This window comes from Crotalus tigris, unplaced genomic scaffold, assembly GCF_016545835.1.
Source record: "Crotalus tigris isolate CLP2741 ecotype Arizona unplaced genomic scaffold, ASM1654583v1 scf7180000018016.4438896, whole genome shotgun sequence".
In the NCBI taxonomy this organism is placed as follows: Eukaryota; Metazoa; Chordata; class Lepidosauria; order Squamata; family Viperidae; genus Crotalus; species Crotalus tigris.
In genome coordinates, this window is record NW_024096778.1 from 2674046 (window position 1) to 2694030 (window position 19985).

A 19985-nucleotide genomic window follows, 5' to 3' on the forward strand; every position below is an offset into this window, starting at 1 on the left:
GTCATAAAAGAGCCAAGGTTGCCTACCCCTGAGCTAGACCCTTGGTGACTTCATAGACACCATAAATATGAACCAGTTGCCAAGCATCTAATTTTGGTCACATGACCATGCGGATGCTGCAGTGGTCATAAGTGTGAAAAATGGTCATAAATTACTTTTTTCAGTGCCGTTGTAACTTTAAACAGTCACTAAACAAATGGTTGGATAAACAAACCTTTGAGTACTTCCCTTTACTGGGTCCTTCAACAGATTTGACTAGCCACTGCTCAGTGTACCAGTTTCACTTCCAACCTATTTTTAACATCATACAAAGTAATATTGACCTAACTGCTTTTTAAAGATTATTTCTATCCACCCGAGCAGTATCTAATTCCCCGGATAAAGAATTATTGCTTTTTCCAGCTACAGAAAAATGTCTGCAGGCATGTTTATGTATTCCTAAAACGTAGCTAACCTAAAGACAGGGGTAGCAGATTTATTAACCAGCCACGATAGAAAACTGAACTGGGTTATCTGTGTTGTTATCTGGTGAGATTCAGACCTCATCTATGAATCCTGTATAAATTGCCTGGTTCTGTTCAGCAAAATTCCTGTACTGCAGGAGTGGCTGCCTCATCTGAGAGTCAGTGAAAATGAAAAGTTCCTTTTTTCTCAAGGGTTTAAATTTACCCTGAATCGTAGATGTGCCAAAATATGCATAAACTTTATTGGGTCAGTTCCAGGCACTAGACCCTTCATGTTCTCCTTTTAGTTCCTCCCTTTAGTTTTCTTCCGTCACTTGCTAGGTAGTATTGCTAGCCCAAAGTTTTTTCTGAAATCCACCCCACCCCTCCACTGCTCCTTTCCTCTTTGTATGAGCCAGCCAAAGTCTTCTCACCCTCCCTTCTAGTTTAGGACACGTAAGCTTGCCTAGTGCCCACCTCTACATTTCCTCAGGATTATTGAAACAGTTTCAGAGGTGTGACATCCATTCCTCCGCAGATGCCTTGCAGAGGGCAAAGAGACTCTGGGGCACCTTGAACCTTTCTTTAATGGGAACAAAATCCAAAATAATTCTCTAATCTAGTACTGTTCTCGAGAAGGTAGAAACATGAAGAATGGCTGGTAAGCAATCAAATGTATTTCTAAAAGAATCACTCTCTAAAAATGGAGACACTTCAATGGACTGTATTCAAAGCAGTCTATGAAAGCTGCACTCTGTATTATTGCTTTTATTTCCCTATGGCAATAATGTATGTGTAAGAAAGGATGCTTCAGAGAATGACTCCGATGCAAACGTTTTGTTGTATGGGGAAATGAAATGTGGTAGATCTGAAACATTTTAAGAAGAATTGCTTGCTTATTGTATTAAGGAAAGTTTATGTATATGTGTGTGTAGGGGAGGTATTGCTTTTAAAATTATTTTTATGTTAGGTTTTTATCTTTGTAAGCCATTGGGGGGGTCACCAAGAGTGAGTTGGGTGGTGAAATAAATTTTCATAAATAAATAAATATCATGGAATTATGTATTTAAGTTACACAGAATATATTCATGACTCTGAAATGAAAATGTATGAGATTATTAGGCAGTCTACCTTTATCTTTAAGGTTTTTTTTTTTCTTCTTGCAGGCAGTATCAATTTCTCTTGTCTGTGAGTTGCTTTCTGGAGATTTTGACATTGGTTACTGTTCAAGGGCAAACAAGTGAGAAACTTCTTCATTACACTAACTAAATGTTTGGTAATCAAAATGGTTCTACTGTATTCAGGTATATGTAAGAGACAACTGTACATTTATTTGCTACAGGGCAAAGTTATTCTTCCCGTACAATGGATGAGAAAAAAACCCCAAAGTAGAATTTGGGGAACATAGAATCTGCTGGCTGACTTTCCTGTCAATCTCTCCGTGGTGACACATTTTTCTGTTTTATTACTACATTAAAAAAGAACAGAAATATATTACATTTTTGAAATGAAAGCTCTAAGAATAGATATGATTAAAGATTATATTGGAACAATTTGGAGAGGATATGAATGGAATTGAATTAGAAAGATTAATATAAGGACTAAAAATATGAACATCGATACTTTGTAGAAGTTGTTATATATACACACAGATATGCACCCACCCATCCATACACAAATCCAAGCACCATCCAAGCAAAAGTGGTCAGACTTGCAAAGAATTGCAAAAAATGATCATTGCCTTTCTAGGACAGCCTTCCTAAATTTATTACTGCCAGATGTGTTGGTACTACATTCCCCCGAATTTCCATCTAACTCATAATGTTGGCTGAGATATAGATGGTTGTCCTGGAGGGCACTAAATCTGAGAAGGTCATCCTAGAAATATAATGGGATCAACCAGCTATAAGAAAATTTCTTGGAATAGGCCAAATGCTTTTTGCGGTCAGGAAAAAAAAAAAAACTCCTTTCAAACTGTAACTCTTTCTTCCAGCCTCCAGAGTCATCTTCCAACTTGACTTAAAACAGTGCATAGGTTGAATTCTACAGCTTAACTGGAACCAATGTTTAGTTTTCCTTTTCATTTTTTTTATTAGGACGGGTGAGGTTGGTACACTAAATAGGCTGATTTTTTCCCCCTTTCCACATACACACAGTGGTGCTTTAGAGAGAGTGAAATGACTGTTTGTTCTTCCAAGAAATCTTCAGTTAGGTTTCCCACACTTGCCCTCCTGTTACTGAGCATGTTGTATAATCAAACATGGGAAAAGAAAGAGTTAGAACAAAATATCTGAAATGTGAAAGAAAAAGGGAAGACCACCAACACTTTGACAGGTTTTTCAAAAGCAGAGTTGGCATTTGCTTATTTTGATTTTAGTGGAGGTATGAACTTCACTAACTATGTAGGCAGAAACTTTTTAAAGTTATCCAAACCACAAATAACTCTGCACTGCAGATCTGTTTCTAGCCCAAAGCTATCTTAGGGAAGACAGAGGATCTTCAGAAATAGCAGGGAAAGAACTGAGATTCTCCACTGCTTACTCCAATATATGCTTATCTCATCTGTAGCATCATTTGACTTCATGAATGTGGCTTCTTTTGATTTTAGCTGTACAAAGTGTGACCTTGTTTGTACTTTAGGTTTTTAATACATGTTCCTAAATAAATAAACTGATTTGTTTTCTGAAGCTCCCTCTAAGGAGATTGCTCCAGGTCATAGACCAGGGGTAGGCAACTTTGTCTCTTTTACAACTTGTGGACTTCAATACCCATAATTTCTGAACCTGCTATGCTGACTCAGGAATTCTGGGAGTTGAAGTTCACAAGTCATAAAAAGCCAAGGTTGCCTACCCTGTCATAGACCATTCAACAGCAAAATGGACAGAGATAACTGCAGCATGTCTAATCTCATTGCAGGATTTCCAATAACATTCAGTTCCAACATGAGGATGGACCTCTGCCCAAGAACCAAGATTGGCCAGGATGATCTACCAGGCAAGTAAACACAAGTTATTACATTATATCTTCCGCGATGTAAAAAAGATGCTGAGACTCTAGAAAGAGTACAGAGAAGAGTAACAAAGATGATTAGGGGACTGGGGGCTAAAACATATAAGAAACGGTTGCTGGAATTGGGTATGTCTAGTTTAACGAAGAGAAGGACGAGGGGGGACATTATAGCAGTGTTCCAATATCTCAGGGGCTGCCACAAAGAAGAGGGAGTCAAGCTATTTTCCAAAGCGCCTGAAGACAGGACAAGAAGCAACAGATGGAAACTAATCAAGGAGAGAAGCAACGTAGAACTAAGGAGAAACTTCCTGACAGTTAGAATAATTAACCAGTGGAACAACCTGTCCCCAGAAGCGGTGAATGCGTCAACACTGGAAGTTTTTAAGAAGAGACTGGACAGCTATTTGTCTGAAATGGTATAGGGTTTCCTGCCTGAGCAGGGGGTTGGACTAGATGACCTCCAAGGTCCCTTCCAACTTTATTATGGATCATCGCACAGTCAGCCAGATGTTCAGACTGGATTTGGCATTTTGTCTACCTATCGAGACCTTACCCAGGACCTGGGATAGGCAGATGTGGATGTTTGATGGTATTACAGATATCGTCGCAGGATGGAAGCAGTTCCTAATAAGGCCGCCTTTTGCAATTGACTAATAGCGAATTTGTCAATGCCAATGGTGTTCAAGTGGTGCTCCAGTTGTTTTGGGATTGCACCTAAGGAGCCTATTACTATTGGTACTACCTTGCTTGCTTTTGCCACAGTCTTTCTATTTCTATTTGTAGGTCTTTGTATTTTGTTATCTTCTCCAGTTCTTTCTCGTCTATTCTGCTGTCTCCAGGCACTTCCATGTCCACTATCCAGACTTTTTTGTCTTTCTTATCGACAATTGTTAAGTCTGGGGTGTTATAGTTGTTGTTGATGATGATGTTGTTGTTGTTATTATTATTATCTTTTTTAAGGACCACTTATTTTTGTTCTGTGAAGTGAATGTGGCTGAAAGAAGCTGCTTTATATATTATTTAATTATGCCATCATTTATTATTTTCAAGGTGACACACCTGTATATTTCTAATGTGAACTACTAAGAAACTTAACTATCTGAAATTGAATTTTGAATAGCAAAAAGTTGAGTTAATCAGAAAATATGTATCAAAAGAAAAAAAATAGCAGGGAAAAAAGATTTAACTACATAATTTCGTGGTTTATTTTTTTTCTCAAATATTTGTATTCCTTACTTTAGGTTATGACTTAATTTCACAATTCCAGCTTGATAACGCTGCTTCCAGAGGCATTATCCAACGTCTAGAGGGTTCCACATCTTTACAAGTTGCTTATAAATTAGGTACCAAAGCAGACTTCAGGATTCCTACTAGGTATTTTTTTTTGCTTTTCCTTATTATTTTTCTATTAAGATTGTCTGTTTATTTCACTGAGCAGCCATTTTTTAAAAATTGTGCGGGCTAGAAAGCCAGAGATCATGAGTTCTAGTCCTGCCTTAGCCATGAAAGCCAGCTGGGCGATCTTGGGCCAGTCACACTCTCTCTCTCTCAGACCAACTTACCTCACAGGGTTGTTGCTGTGGGCCAAACAAAACTGTGTTGGATATGTTCACCACCTTGACTTATTGGTAAAAATAATAAAGGCAGAATATAAAAAAATAAGTAAAAATGAATTACCCTTCCCACGTTGAGGAATAATAGCTGCATTTGATATCCTTCTGTACAATTATAGTGCTGGAAAATTTAGGACTATTAATTGAGTGGGAAGCCTACAATTAGAATAGAGTAAAGTATAGAGTAGAGTAGAGTAGAGTAGAGTAGAGTAGAGTAGAGTAGAGTAGAGTAGAGTAGAGTAGAGTAGAATAGAATAGAATAGAATAGAATAGAATAGAATAGAATAGAATAGAATAGAATAGAATAGAACTGGAAGGGACCTTGGAGGTCTTCTAGTCCAGACTTCCAAGTCTAGAACTAAGGAGAAATTTTCTGACAGTTAGAACAATTAATCAGTGGACAACTTGCCTCCAAATTCTGTGAATGTTTCAACACTGGAAGTTTTTAAGAAAAGACTGGACAGTCATTTGTCTGAAATGGTATAGGGTTTCCTGCCTGAGCAGAGGGTTGGATTAGATGACCTCTGAGGACCCTCCCAACTTTATGATTATGAACACTACCCTATTGTTCTTTTATCACTTTTTTTAATGAATATGTCTTCATTTTTATTCATTGATATTTATATTCAGGTCTAAATATACATATTTCATATTTCTGTAACTTTTTCCCAAGTATCCATTGGAAATATATAATAGGAATGAGAAAACTCTTCTCAAATTTAGCCCAGTGCTATTTTCCTTAGTTTTTATGAAGCATAACTGCGTCAAACTTTCCATTGCCCAACTTTTCATTTATTTTGGAATTAAAAATGAAGAACATTAAGCAAGGATATTGGACAGCATTAAATGAGAAAGGCTATATTCTGATAAGACACCTTTCTGTTCTGCAGAGTAAACCATTTAAGCCTTTGAAGTATTTACCCAGCAATCACAATCCTGTGTTAGCTGTCAAGAGCTCATGAAATCTGGCTTAGTGGGGCATCAGGAATATCATTCTAAGAGTTAAATTAAAAGGGGGTGGTGGTGTTCGACCCATGAATGAATTGCAGAAGAGATCTCAAATAAGTTTATAACATATTTTGTTCAGATCGCCTAACCCAGTGGTTCTCAACCTGTGGGTTGGGACCCCATTTGGGGTCGAACGACCATTTCATGGGGGTCGCCAAACCACGCTGTCCACCATTTTTTTCCCTTTTCCCTAGCTGTCCTACTCCCTCTTATTGGTGGCCACACCTACTTGGGGGTCACCACAACATGGGGAACTGTATTATGGGGTCACGGCATTAGAAAGGTTGAGAACCACTGGCCTAACCTGAATGTGAGTAATATATTGGCTCCTGAATCTGGCTAATAAAGCTGTTTATCCCTCACACACTGCGCTATCATTTATTTTTACATGAAGCATGTAATTATTTTTAATATTAGTCTGGGACACAACAGCGGCCAGCTATTATGTGGGGAATGTGTGAGTTTTTCTATAATTTGGCTGGATACGGTTGAAAGGGCTCTGTATTTTCTTAAAATGTATGTCTTGGACCTACCGCCATCTAGTGGCTGTGGAAGCTCAGTGGTGCTGTTCACCAAAACTGGTGCTGAAAGATGCTTAGTTATTGTGTTGCTGTAACGGGCTTCGGTAGATCGACATTTCCCTCTCCTTGCATTTGTGCAATTTGGAACTGACTTCTTTTTACTGTTGTGGTGGTTTTCATTCTTCTTGTTGTAAACCCCAAACAGAGATGTTTATACTTTAGTATGACTGTTGCTATTGTTTAAAAAATCCTAACAAATTTCCCCTCAAGGAATTGCAAAAGTAGTTCGAATTAAGGGTTAATCCCTAAGATTAAAAATGCTACTGACAAAAGTAGGAGCCTACCAATCCTCTGTCAGTTGCATCCAAATGTGAATTAATCTCTTACAGGTTTTATTTCAGAATCTGTGGTGTTTCCCCCCTCCCCCAGTTTCCAGTTCCCTATTTTTCCTCCTGTGTTTCCAACAATAGATTTTATGTTATTGTTTTCCATGTGTTTCTTTGCAGCATAATAACATCAGAATTGCTCTGTATTGAATTTTGCATTGTGAGAAAAATGTTAACGTAAAATTAATTTGGAGGTAGGCTTAGGGGGAGACTGTTGTGTAGATAAGAGTGAATTCAATTATCAAGTATTTTGCCCAAATCCCTCATATCAGAATTTGTCACCAGAAATTGAAGGGAAAAACAAGAATGTATCTTTATAGCTTCTCACAGGCAACTTAAATCCAGAAGAGGCTATTTCCAGTTCAGCTTTATTAATTACTGATAGAAACTTTCCTTTATATAGTAGCATTTTTTTCAAACAGCTTTGCACATTTATTCCACTCACAAACAATAATAGGTGCAAATAAAAGCTACATTTTAAAATCGGAGTCCAACAATTATTTGGAGGCTTACTTATATTAAAACAGATTTAACAGAATAACAGAGTTGGAAGAGATCCTAGAGATCTTCTAGTCCAACCCTCTGCTTCAGCAGGAGACCCTAAACCATTCCAGACCAGTGGCTGTCCAGTCTCTTCTTAAAAACCTTCAATAATTGGGGTGTGGGGGAGTATTCAAGATATACTGCCCATCCCCAAACATACATTTTAAAAATGATTTCTTTTGTTTGAACAGACTGCTATCTTTAAGAAGGAAAAGGCTGAGATACAGTTGTAAATATTAATTGAAGAATGTAAAGTCTTTTTTTCTTTATTGCAAATTCTCTCATTTTTTCAGGCTTTTGTTGTCAGTGGAATGCTTGTTTGCTCTTTTCATAATCATTCTCATTAAAAGCTCTATTAGAAACACTGCATTCTACCAAAAGCTAAAATATTAATAATGAAATTCTGTGGCAGTCTTGTAAGGTTGTAAAGCCTTTATTTAACATAAACAAATGGGAGTACACAAGTGGTATATCAAACAGTAAAAGTTCTAATGGACTGTTTGCAATCTCTTCCCCCCCCCCAAAGAGACTTGGAGCTTAGTTGCAAAGGAATAGATGAATTCTATCTATTGAAATTTATTTAGTCAATGAATTAAATTTATATGCCACTCTGTCTCATTGTTGAGTAACTCTGGGGAGCTTATAACACCATGAAAATGGGAATACAGAATAAAACATTAAAGAAATGCCACAAGAATAGGGTGATGCCACAAGAGCAGTTCTATATTGAGATACTCAATTAGTAGATTTTTCTGTAAGCTAGAAAAGCAGTGCTTAATGTTTTAAAACAAATCTCTTCTATGTATCACTCTTTTAAACTTGGTTGCAATTTTCTTCTCTGGTGACAATGTATAGGGGTGCAGCATTTTATACTTGAGTATGCCTCACTGATGCCTTGGCAGCATTATATGCAATCAGCAATTTATTTTCACTCAAGAACAAGTCTAATGATGGAAAAGTGCTGAAGAATTACTAGGTCCAGTTTTTAAAATGACTTTAGTTAAAATACTGAAATAAAGTTTCACTTATTTCTCTCCTTCTGAATAGTTTGCTTTTGTCTTCTAAGTAACATCACTTATTTTTTATCATTGTTTCCTTTGTAATATTATATACATAGTGAGCATACATAGAGATAATTTCAAGGAATAACTGGGGAGAATTTAGAGGATACTAAAAATATCAGGACTAGAATGAGAGTGTTTTTTGTAGTGTTTATTAAATAGTCTGTTCTGTCTTCGTGGAAGCTTACATTTAATTAATGTTATTTCATCTGCCTTAGCTTATTTGTTATGGAATATTCTAATAAATAAAATAAAATATGTTACAAATGCTGCATCAGGAGTAGGCTAATAAATGCCAACGTGTATATTCAGTATTTGTTGGCATTGGCAAGATTCATTTCAGAATAAATAATTTTTGGGTTATTACTCTCTGCTTCCCATTTGCATATCCCCAAGGAAACCTTGAAAACTAATAAAAAGCAGAAGTTTATCTGTTTTGTTTTATCCATTTTCCTTTCCCCCCAATGAATAAATAATCTTCCTATGGCTGATATAGTTTCCAGCAAGGACTGGGCATAATATAAATTCATATAGCCTGAAAGAGGTGACATATAGCTTTTCAGTCAAACTAAGGTCTTCTAAAACCATTATTTCAGTACATGAATCCAAGGTTTGGACTTCAGCCATGATACTTGAGGCAAAACGATTGAATGTTAATCTGGTATGCAGATTAATATTAGATTGGTACTACCAATGCATAATAGAGAGAAAAAAGTCCCACTATCAATCTGGCTTTCAATTGTCCAAAATTTGAAATGCATATGATCATCTAACACAATGGTCTGCTGAAAGAGTCCTATGAAGAGATTCTTATGGACTGATGCATAGAACTGTGAATACTTCTTTGTTTATTCAATTGATTTATGGAAGTAAAGAAAGAGAAAAGAAAGTAAATATAGCATAGATGAGCAAGGATGTGTTTATATGTGCATAGGTATGTGTAGTGAAAGAAAAATAACCACAATATATATTTGGGTGTGTGTATATGTATGTATGTATATTTGTATAACAGGTATACAAGAGAATACGTAAATAGATACAGACTGATATGGAGTCAATATCAAAGGAAGTAGCAGTGTGCAAAATGTTTAAAATTCCACGTTTTAAAGTGAAACACCCTGGTTTGAATTCAGATCCCTTGTTTCAAGACCAAAACAGTTTGTGAAAGATTTTGAATTTAAAACATTTGTGTCTATGTAGAAGAAAGCCTTTTGCACTTTTGCATATAAGTCGATCACAATCAGCACTGAAATTAAAGGTTTTAAAACTTCTTTGAAGTGGTCCTGTTGATATCTGTGCTTGGGATGAAGAGATGACCCAGACATCATTACAATTACCCCTAGAATTTTCAATCAAACTGTAATGCTGACTCAACTATTTTGCATTCTGAGGAAGTGAAGTACCTAAAAGGTACTTTTAGGTCAGTAACCACAGTTGGATAGTTTGAAACTCACAGAAACCACAGCTAGAGTCTGAAATATCTTTGTAGTGATTACAGGAAAGAACTCTTATTACTTTGCTTCTGTAGCATGGTGTGTAATGATTAAGGTATTGAACCAGCTTTAAATCCACCACAAGAGTGCAACATGTGATTTGGAATTCACCTTTTTCCAGTCCAATGTGCTTCCTAGCCATTGTTGTATCAAGGTGAAATGAAATAAATGGAGATCCCTGTGTAAGTCACTTGAGATCCTGAAGAACAGGCCAGGTGTAAGCCTAATAAATTAAGTAGTTAAAAAATGACTAGCCAACTATTCTGTTTATATGCAAGGAGCCCACTGGGATCAGGGGACCAGAATGAAGAACATATAGACACTAGCTAGGACCACTTGGTATTGCATTTTGCAAATAAATTCAATTGCATCTGTGCTGAGTTGGATAGCACATTTTAAATAATATTTTAAAAGTATGCACCTAAGATGTTTTACATTTGTTGGAGCTGGGAACACAAACAGGTTTTCTTTGAGAACTAATGTCTACCTACAGTACCTATGTGCTCAATTCTTCCACATATTTTCTTACAAAAGTCTGCCAGAACAAGGTTGTGTTCAGAAACAAATGCTGCTTTGGAAAAATAAACCTGATTTCTCAGTTTGTGAGGACTTACATACTCATGACTTACAGCATTTATAAAGACACCACAGGGGAAAAAAAATAATACATATATCAGACCCGGAGGAGAAATGGATTAAGGTTTCTTTAAAATAAAACTTGTTAATCATCTCAGATTTTGTACAAAACTACAAACCTAATGAGAGAGATCAGAGGGGCAATATTGCATATAGGGGTGGAGGATGAGATTTATTCACTGCTTTCAGCCCAATAATTTATCACTGAAACTAACCTCAACACTTCACAGCCAGTCAAGATGAATTAATCACATGCTCCGGCAATGATTGGTGGCCCCTGACACGGTAACAGACAAGTTGTCCTCTTTTCTTAATTAATTAAAAATGTCTTGAGATGCTTTTTGAAGCTGGAAGAAAGTATATAGGCACAAACATGGAAGAAACCAATTCCCCAAGTGAGAAATTTAGCATAGCAAAGGCTATCAAAGAAAAACGGGAAGGACAGATGTTCAGATGGTGAATAGTGTTGGAATGCAGACTTTGACTAAAGCAAATCTGAAGAATCTGGTACAGCCAGAAAAAAAAATCTGTTTTAATAGTATAATATTTAATCCAAACTACAACTTTACAAGGGAAAATAATACAGAACACGGGATAACTTGATTTCAGCAATCCGATTAGCACTCTTAGATGGCAGTTTTGGATTCATCCATAGCACTGTTTTGTAATGGATAAAAGGTCATGAGCTTCAGGCCTTGTCTTGATTTAATTCTTCCATAGAGTAAGCTAATACTACTGCATCTCTCTCTGACAGTAAAGTGGAATTATTGGTTCAGATTCAGATGAATCTGTTTGTTAGTGTTGTCTTTAGATAGTAGCTTCTTGATTTTTTCTTCTTTTCTTTCTCTGAAATGATAATCTGTGTTAAGTCAACTTGGTAAGCAGCCTGTTTTATTTGTATTTTTTAAATAGATCCTTGTATCCTCAAGGACTACCTGATCAATACTCCATTCTGACTACTTTTCGGATGACGGGGAATACAATTCGGAAATCCTGGAGCCTATGGCAAGTTCTAGATTCCTCTGGAAAAGAGCAAGTTGGACTGAAGCTTAATGGGCAAGCCAAATGTCTTGAATTCTCATATAAAGGAATTGATGGAAGTCTCCAGACAGTTTCATTTTTGGATTTACCTTATCTTTTTGATTCCCTGTGGCATAAAGTTATGGTCGGTATAGACAAGAATTCTGCTACACTTTATATTGACTGTGCTATGATACAAACATTACCCATAAAACCAAGGGGGAAGATCAATATTGATGGCTTTACCACATTGGGAAAACTGAAAAATAATCCTCAAATTTCAGTTCCGGTAAGTTGTAGACATTTCCCTTTATAGCAAAAGTGGTTTTTCCCCCCAATTTTTAAAGAAATTGTATATGGTAATAGAGGCCAACAGTATAATATGTTTCAAATGGAACATTAAGAAATAGTTCAATAATTTTGACCTTGTAAGGAAAAAGTATCACTTAATAAGGTATAAAGACTGAAACCTCATTACAACTGTCAATCAACCGTCCAGCCAGAGAAATCAATATTGAAGGAACTCTACGGTCTTGAGGTGCCATAAGAGATAAACTTTATTGAATACACATCCAGCACTGAAGAAGCAAAACCAACTCTAATTTTCCTGCACAAAAATCTGGTTGGTTAACAATAGCTTTTCATAACCCCCATTCACCAAATGTTCACGTTGCCCAATCAGATCTCTTCAGTTTTTATGGGAATGATTAACTTTTCTGTCAGTCACCTGTTTTTGTGACCTTGGGTCTCACGGTCTGTAGATGGCTTCTTGAAAATCCTGTTTCTTTCCTAGGATCTCCCTCCCCCTTGTTTCTATGGCAAGTTGAGTGGTGACAGAGATCAGCAAGCATCTCAGCAATTCAATCTTGACAATAAATAAATATCTGAATATTTGTTTTAAGTGAACATTTCACAAACTGCATAGCTACTGAAGGGAAACAGGATGAAAACAGGAGATAATTAATAGAACAGACTAAAAAGGAACCTGGATCCGCTGAAAATTTACATCTTAACTCATTGCAAGGATATGTAACTAACATCTGCAAAACTTTTGCAAATTGAACCATCACTTTGAATTATATTATCGTTAAGCAGCTTATTAAAATTAATTATGCTGTCAGTTAAAATAAATGTGGCTCGGCTTATGACTATAGGATTTATTTCTGGTACTGAAGAATATCATAAAAAGTCTGAATGGAAACTGTATCTTCCTGATATGGAAGATGTGATCCCCTTCCTACGAAGACCATGGTTCCAAAATCTAGACTACATATGCTTTTTATCTAAGAGTAATATGAAACATTTTAAAGAATAAAACTAGTACTTTATTTTGGAACATATCTTGCATTTGGCAAGAGATTGAGAACCTCCGGACATTGACCAGATTAGAGCAATGGATTCAACTGTAAAAAGATGCTTGTTGGTGTGAATATTTATTCATTTTCATAGATAGAATTAAAGAGTGAAGAACCTGCCATCTATGGTAGCTGAAAAGAGGACATGTAAGGCTTAGATATCTTTGAGCAAAGGCAACACTTTGCTTTATTTCTAATAGCATAATAAAGCTTTATTCCAATGTCTATGGAGGTTTTCAGTCATTCAGGTCATGGTTGTCCCGAATGTGCTTTTTCAAGAGGCAACTGGACTTTCTGGTTTTTCTTTGGAGACGTATCGCTTCTCATCCAAGAAGCTTCTTCAGCTCTGATTGGATGGTGGGAAATGGAAGGATTTATACTCCTTGCAGACAGCTGGTCATTTGCATTCTTTTAAAGAGTCATTGAGGCCACTTGGAGGTTTATCTGTGTCCTCGGGGTCACCTGAGTAGTGCAAATGGCTATGGAGCCTTCTTGGAACTGTTGAAAGAACTGTGTTGTAGACTGGAGATAGATGATGTCGTTTCCCTCCCCCTCTGTTGAGAGAGGGCTGTTCAGTTTTGACATAGATGGCCTCTTTGACCCCTCTTTCAAACCAGCCATCCTCTCTGTCCAAAATGTGGACTTTGCTATCTTCGAAAGAGTGGCCTTTGTCTTTTAAATGCAGATGGACTGCTGAATCTTATCCTGATGGGTTTGTTCTCCTATGTTGTGCCATGCGTTTATGAAGTGGTTATTTTATTTCCCCAATATACAGATCTGCACATGTCTTACTGAAGTGTACTGCATATACCAAGTTGCTCAGTTTGTGTCTGGGTGTTTTATTCCTGGGGTGGACAAGCTTCTGCCTTAGTGTATTTTTGGGTTTTAATGTGTACTTATTTTGTGTTGGCTGAAGATCTTCCTGAGCTTTACTCCAATGATATAAAACAGAGGTCCCCAACCTTTTGGGCACCAGGGACTGGTTCCATGGAGAGAGGTTTTTCATGGACTGGAAGGGGGTATAGGGTTTGCATGCTGCTTGCATCCCGCAGATGGGGCTTCTCTGGTTTGCGCGGACTGGTTTCTGGCATGCTGTGGACCAGTACCGGTCCACAGACTGGGGGTTGGGGACCTCTGATATAAAATAAAGGCATTAACAAACATATGGGCAATCACTGCAGACTACCTCTTACTTTAAAGAATGAAATAAAATTGACTTGAATATGACAGAGATATTATTGTGTCTTAGTAAACAGTTGCCATAAATATGTCCATACAAGTATGTGTGGGGACATATGTCTAACTTAGTTATTGGAGTATTTTATTTAAGTTAAGCCAGGTACTGCATTGTATGTATCAGGTTGTATTCATAACCCTACTACTAGTGTAGGGAACATACCCAACTTGGATTAAATGATGCAAAACCTAATTCTTATAAATCTTTTTACAGAAATATCAATAGAAGAAAGATTAATCATGCTTTAAAACAGAGATCTTTATGGACTTAAAATAATAATGAATGTTTCCCATAAGCTGGTGAGGAATTTGGTGTAGTAGTCTCCTGGCCTAGGAACTGGGGGGGGGGGGGGGCTATGAGATCCAGTCCTGCCTTAGGCACAAAAACTTCACAGAGATGTTGTTGTGGAGAAAATAGGAGGAGGAAGGAGTATTAGGTATGCTTGCTGCCTTAAGTTCCTTATAATGTAACAAAGGTAGGATAAAATCTAATCATAAATCAATAAGTCAATAAATCAATAACTGCCCTGCCGTTTTATATCATGAGCTAATAATGGTCCCAGCATATGGTTACTTCTTATCCCCCTTGCAAGCAACATTATGCAGAGGATCACTGACTGCCTCTGCATGAAATGGTTAATGTTTTCTCTTATTAATACAACTGAATGAATTTGCCTTAATGCATTTGTCAAATAGCTCATCACGGTTTAGTCAGTATACAGGTTGTCTTTGACTTACGATCACAGCTGATCCCAACATTTCCACTGCTAAGCAAGGCAGTTGCTAAGAGAGCTTTGCTCCATTTTATAACCTTTTTTTGGCCACAGTTGTTAGAAGAACCACTGCAGCTGTTAAATGAATCTGGCTTCCCCCATTGGCTTGGCTTGTCGGAAGCCAACTGAGAAGGTTACAAATGATGATTATATGACCCCGGGACAATGCAACTGTCATATATACATGCCAGTTGCCAAGTGCCCAAATTTTGATCATGTGACCATGGGGATGCTGCAATGGTCGTAAGCAGTGGTGGGATTCAAATATGTGAACAACCAGTTCTCTGTGTGGATGCCGCTTCTGGAAGTCCATTCTGGGCCTGGGCAACAAAAAATTAGCTACCGGTTCTGCCGAACTTGTGCGAACTGGCTGAATCTAACCACTGGTCATAAATGTGAAAACTGGTTGTAAGCAGTGGTGGGATTCAGCTGGTTTGCACTCCTTCAGCAGAACTAGTAGCTAATTTTTTGTTGCCCAGGCCCAGAATGGACTTCCAAAAGCAGCATCCACACAGAGAACTGATTGTTCACATATTTGAATCCCACCACTGGTTGTAAGTCATTTTTTTTCAGTGCCGTTATAACTTTGAATGGTCACTAAACAAAGGGCTGTAAGTCAAGGATTGCCTGTATTGTATTAATCAAGCTAAGAAAGCTGACTCTGCCTTGCAGTTTCCTGCCTTTTAGGTGTTACTGTAAATACATGCAAAAGGAAGTCGGAAGAAGTGAACCTCTTCCGTGCAAGAAGACTTGTTCCATGCTGCATAAAATTGTAAAAGGAAGGTGCTAACTCATAGTAAAGGGGCATAGATTCCCCTCTTCATTCTTCTCCATTCATGCATTGACAGGAGGAGGGGATGAAGAATAAGTTAATTACAATCTTTAAGACTAATCTGTGTTAAATTAGTTACATTCCATAATTGGAAACTTGCAAATTAGGCATGGGAGGCAAAAATGTGTATATACGTTATTGCTTTCTTTTCTGAAGATATCTGAAAACAGGGAGAATTTTCAAATATATTTAATGATATTAAAAGACAACTGGTTGAAGCAGCACTGTGATTGTAAATGTGCATCTATGAATAAAGTCCTTTTGGCATCAGGAGCAGTTCCCAATGATTGAAAATCTGGTTAATCTGCAGGTAATGTGCAATGAGAATGTAGAAGGAATGTAATAGAATATTTCCCGAGTATCTAAAATTCCAGAATTGGGGGAAAAACGAAAGCAAAATCACTGACAATTATTCTATGAAACATTAAAAAAAAACCAAAGAATGAAACTGTAAATGCTTCAGAGAAAAGCAACTTTCATATTACCTTTTTTGACATTCTATCCCAGGGGTCTTCAAACTTGGCCCTTTTATGACTTGTTTACTTCAACTCCCAGAATTCCTCAGCCAACGTGCCTGGGTGAGGAATTCTGGGAGTTGGTCCACAAGTCATAAAAGGGCCAAGTTTGAAGACCCCTGTTCTATCCCCACCCCACCCCATCTTATGACCTTGCCTTACATGAACTGAGTTTGCAGGATTCCATTTTGATAAGCATTCAATTCTTTTATCCCAAATAAATGTTCATCTTTATTCAGTGTTCTGGAAGAAAATGAACCATATTTTCTCCTATCCAACAAATATAATTTGAATTTAACAAAAATATTGACAGCATATTGATATAGCATTAGAATTCTAGCTCTCCAAAGGGAAACAATGACATGAATTTTTCTGAAAGAATCAGTCTAGAAAGATATTATTTATAAATAGTGGGAATATACAATCAATAGGACTAAATTAGTAAAAATTACCATTTCAATTTTTTATATAAGGGTGTGTGAAAAGTGTGACTTTGCATGGAAGGGGCTGCTCAGAGTCAATGAGACAAAATTGTGGACATTATTTTTTTTTTGCTTTGTTTGTGGTCTGGAGAGTTAAGGGACACAAAGGCTGTTCTAATGTTCTACAGTAGATGCTTAACGTAACAGTGCAATCTTTAACACTGTAATTCCAAAACTGGATCCTGTCCCTGTTAATTTGAGAATGGAGTTCTTGACATGGTGTTTAACACTTGAAGTGACCTTCAAGTTAACCAAAGTAAAATTGTCAACCAAAGTTGATAAAAATAAAATGAAATAATTAATTAGGTAAGCACAACTTACAAGAGCAAATTTCTCCTGGAAGAAAATATATCATAGAATTAATTTTTTGTCCTTTTGTTAAATGATATATACCAGGGCTTTTCACCCATTGTACCACTTTTAGGCTATGGCAACATCCGAGTACCACCAGTCGCCTGGCAAGGTGTCAAAAACTTGATGACCCCCCCCAAAAGGAAAAAAGCGATAAAGTACAGGTAGTCCTCGACTTACATTCACTTAGTGACTCTTCAAAGTTACAATGGCACTGAAAAAAGTGCCCCCCAAGCCACAGCCGAGCAAGACACCTGCTTGCCTGCCCAGCGGTGCTCTTCCTCCTATCCGAAGTTTTCATTGTTATGAGCATGTCTGTTGAGGATTGGCAGCGGGGGTGGGGGGTGTTTGGTTTTTATTCCCCCTGTCTGCTGGGTGGTTGCAGCAGGTTTTGGTCACTTCACATAACCCTGGGATACGGTGACAGTCATAAATATGAATCAGTTGCCAAGCATATGAATGTAAATCACAAGACCCTGGAGATGCTGCAACATTCCAGCTGATTGGCGCTTCTTCTGGGCTCAGCAGAAGCGTCAGGATCATTGCTGCTTTCCAACTGATTGGTGTTTCTTCAGGGCTCAGCAGAAACACCAGGATCAGCGCAGAGCACCAGCTGGAGCCTGGCGCTGATTCTGGCACTTCCACTGAGCCCTGACAGCCCTGAAGAAGTGCCGATCATCTGAAAAGCGGTACAGATCCTGGCGCTTCCGCTGAGCCCTGACAGCCCTGCAGCTCCAGCCATCTCTCACTCAGGCTTGTGCGGTGCTGCCACCGATTCAGCTCATTCCCCTCCCCTGCTACCACTTTTCTAGGATGGTCATGTACCACCTGCCAGGTGCCAATGTACCACAGGTGGTACCCGTACCACTGGTTGAAAAGCCTTGCTATATACTTCTGCAAATCAGTATATTCTGTAGGAATGGTATGGTAAATGATATTCTTGGAAATGGTCATTAGAGATGAATGTCTAAACCAGGGGTAGGCAACCTTGGCTCTTTTATGACTTGTGGACTTCAACTCCCAGAATTCCTGAGGGAGTTGAAGTCCACAAGTCATAAAAGAGCCAAGGTTGCCTACCCCTGGTCTAAACAAAGACTTGCGTTGTTAGCATTTCCTAAGCTTCATTTAGGAATCAAGTGCAGGTAGTCCTCAGGTTATAACTATAATTGAGCACCACAATTTATGGTAATAAGTTTTGATTCTTATTAAGCTGGATCACCATGGGACTAGACCCAATTTTACAACTTTTTTTGCAGCAATTGTTAAGGATATGTGGCAGTTGTTAAGTGAACCCATTGTTTCCTAAGGGGCAGATTTCCCCCCCCCCCAGAAATAAATGTTGGTTTCTGGCAAAAGCATGATAAATTGTGGGTCATGTGACCATGGGGCATTGCAAATGGCCGTAAATGAGGCCTGGTTGCTCAGAGACTAAAATGCAGTCACATGTTCATGGGAGGGTAATGAATGTCAGAAGTTGAAAACTGGGTTGTAAGTTCCTTTTTTAGGGTCCATTGCAACTTCAAACAGTTGCTAAGCAACTAGTCATATGTTGAGGGCTATCTTTAAGTATTGTTTTCATGTGACCAAGCTTGTATTGCTTATTTTTAACTCTTTTGTTATCACCTGTTCTAGCCATTGTGGTCCAGAGTTCATCCTCTGAGTTTGAAATTCTTGTTTCAATTTTTAATTTATAAATGGAATTATCAGATCGTTTTGGGATCATCTCTGCCTCTCAGTCTCCATTTTCTATTTGTGAATGGTGTCAGTGATTAACTATATCACAAAACTGTGAGGATCGAAGTGAGGAAGTCATGCAACTCTCAATCTTCAGACTTAAGGAAAGGATACCATCAAAGAAATAATTACTAGCCTTAGAGTGGTTCTATTGCTGAATGACGATGATCAATAATGCAGTATCAGTTTTATAAAATTCTCTTCCTCTTACTGCCTCCCTTTTGCTCTCTTCTCAGTTTGAGATCCAGTGGCTGATGATTCATTGTGATCCTCGGCGTCCTCAAAGGGAAACATGCAGTGAACTCACCATCAGGAGCTCGGTAATATTAAGGGCAAACCTTGCTTTTCAACATTGAAATACTGGTAGTCCCCGACTTACGACCATAATTGAGCCCAAAATTTCTGTTGTTAAGTGAGGCATTTGTTAAGTGAGTTTTGCCCCATTTTACAACTTTTCTTGCCACAGTTGTTAAGTGACCCACTGCAGTTGTTAAGTTAGTAACACAATTGTTGAGTGAATCTGGCTTCCCCATTGACTTTGCTTGTCAGAAAGTCACAAATGGTGATCACAGGACCCTGGGACACTGCAACGGTCACAAATATGAACCAGATGCCAAGCTTCTGAATTTTTGATCATGTGATCACGGGGATGCTGGAAAGGTAACTGTGAAAAACGGTCATGTCAGATTTTTCATTTTTGCCGTTGTAACTTTGAACGGTCACTAAACAAGTTGTAAGTCGAGGATTACCTGTATTCAAAATGCCATAATATAGTTCCCTTTTAAAGCAAAGCTTTAAGAAATACATATTTCAGGATGGGAAGGTGTCTCTCCTTGTCCAATGAAGCCCTTTGCAGCACAGATCGAGACAAGCACCAGGCCAGTGGTTCTCAACCTGTGGGTCGGGACCCCATTTGGGGTCGAACAACCATTTCACAGGGGTTGCTAAACAACGCAGTCCGCCATTTTCCCCCC

The 19985-nt window shown here is 37.9% G+C and overlaps 1 protein-coding gene across 1 annotated transcript in view; it reads left to right on the top strand.

The window, feature by feature from the left end:
• Nucleotides 1-973: 973 nt before the first annotated feature.
• COL9A1 (collagen type IX alpha 1 chain) overlaps nucleotides 974-19985 on the top strand; it is a 94997-nt gene continuing 75985 nt past the window's right edge. Inside the window, exons 1-6 of the mRNA XM_039346720.1 lie at nucleotides 974-1104; nucleotides 1610-1683; nucleotides 3360-3437; nucleotides 4694-4826; nucleotides 11626-12022; nucleotides 19248-19331. Of these exons, the coding sequence (XP_039202654.1) occupies nucleotides 1091-1104; nucleotides 1610-1683; nucleotides 3360-3437; nucleotides 4694-4826; nucleotides 11626-12022; nucleotides 19248-19331 (780 nt within the window). The 5' untranslated portion in view covers nucleotides 974-1090. The remainder of the gene's footprint in view (nucleotides 1105-1609; nucleotides 1684-3359; nucleotides 3438-4693; nucleotides 4827-11625; nucleotides 12023-19247; nucleotides 19332-19985) is intronic.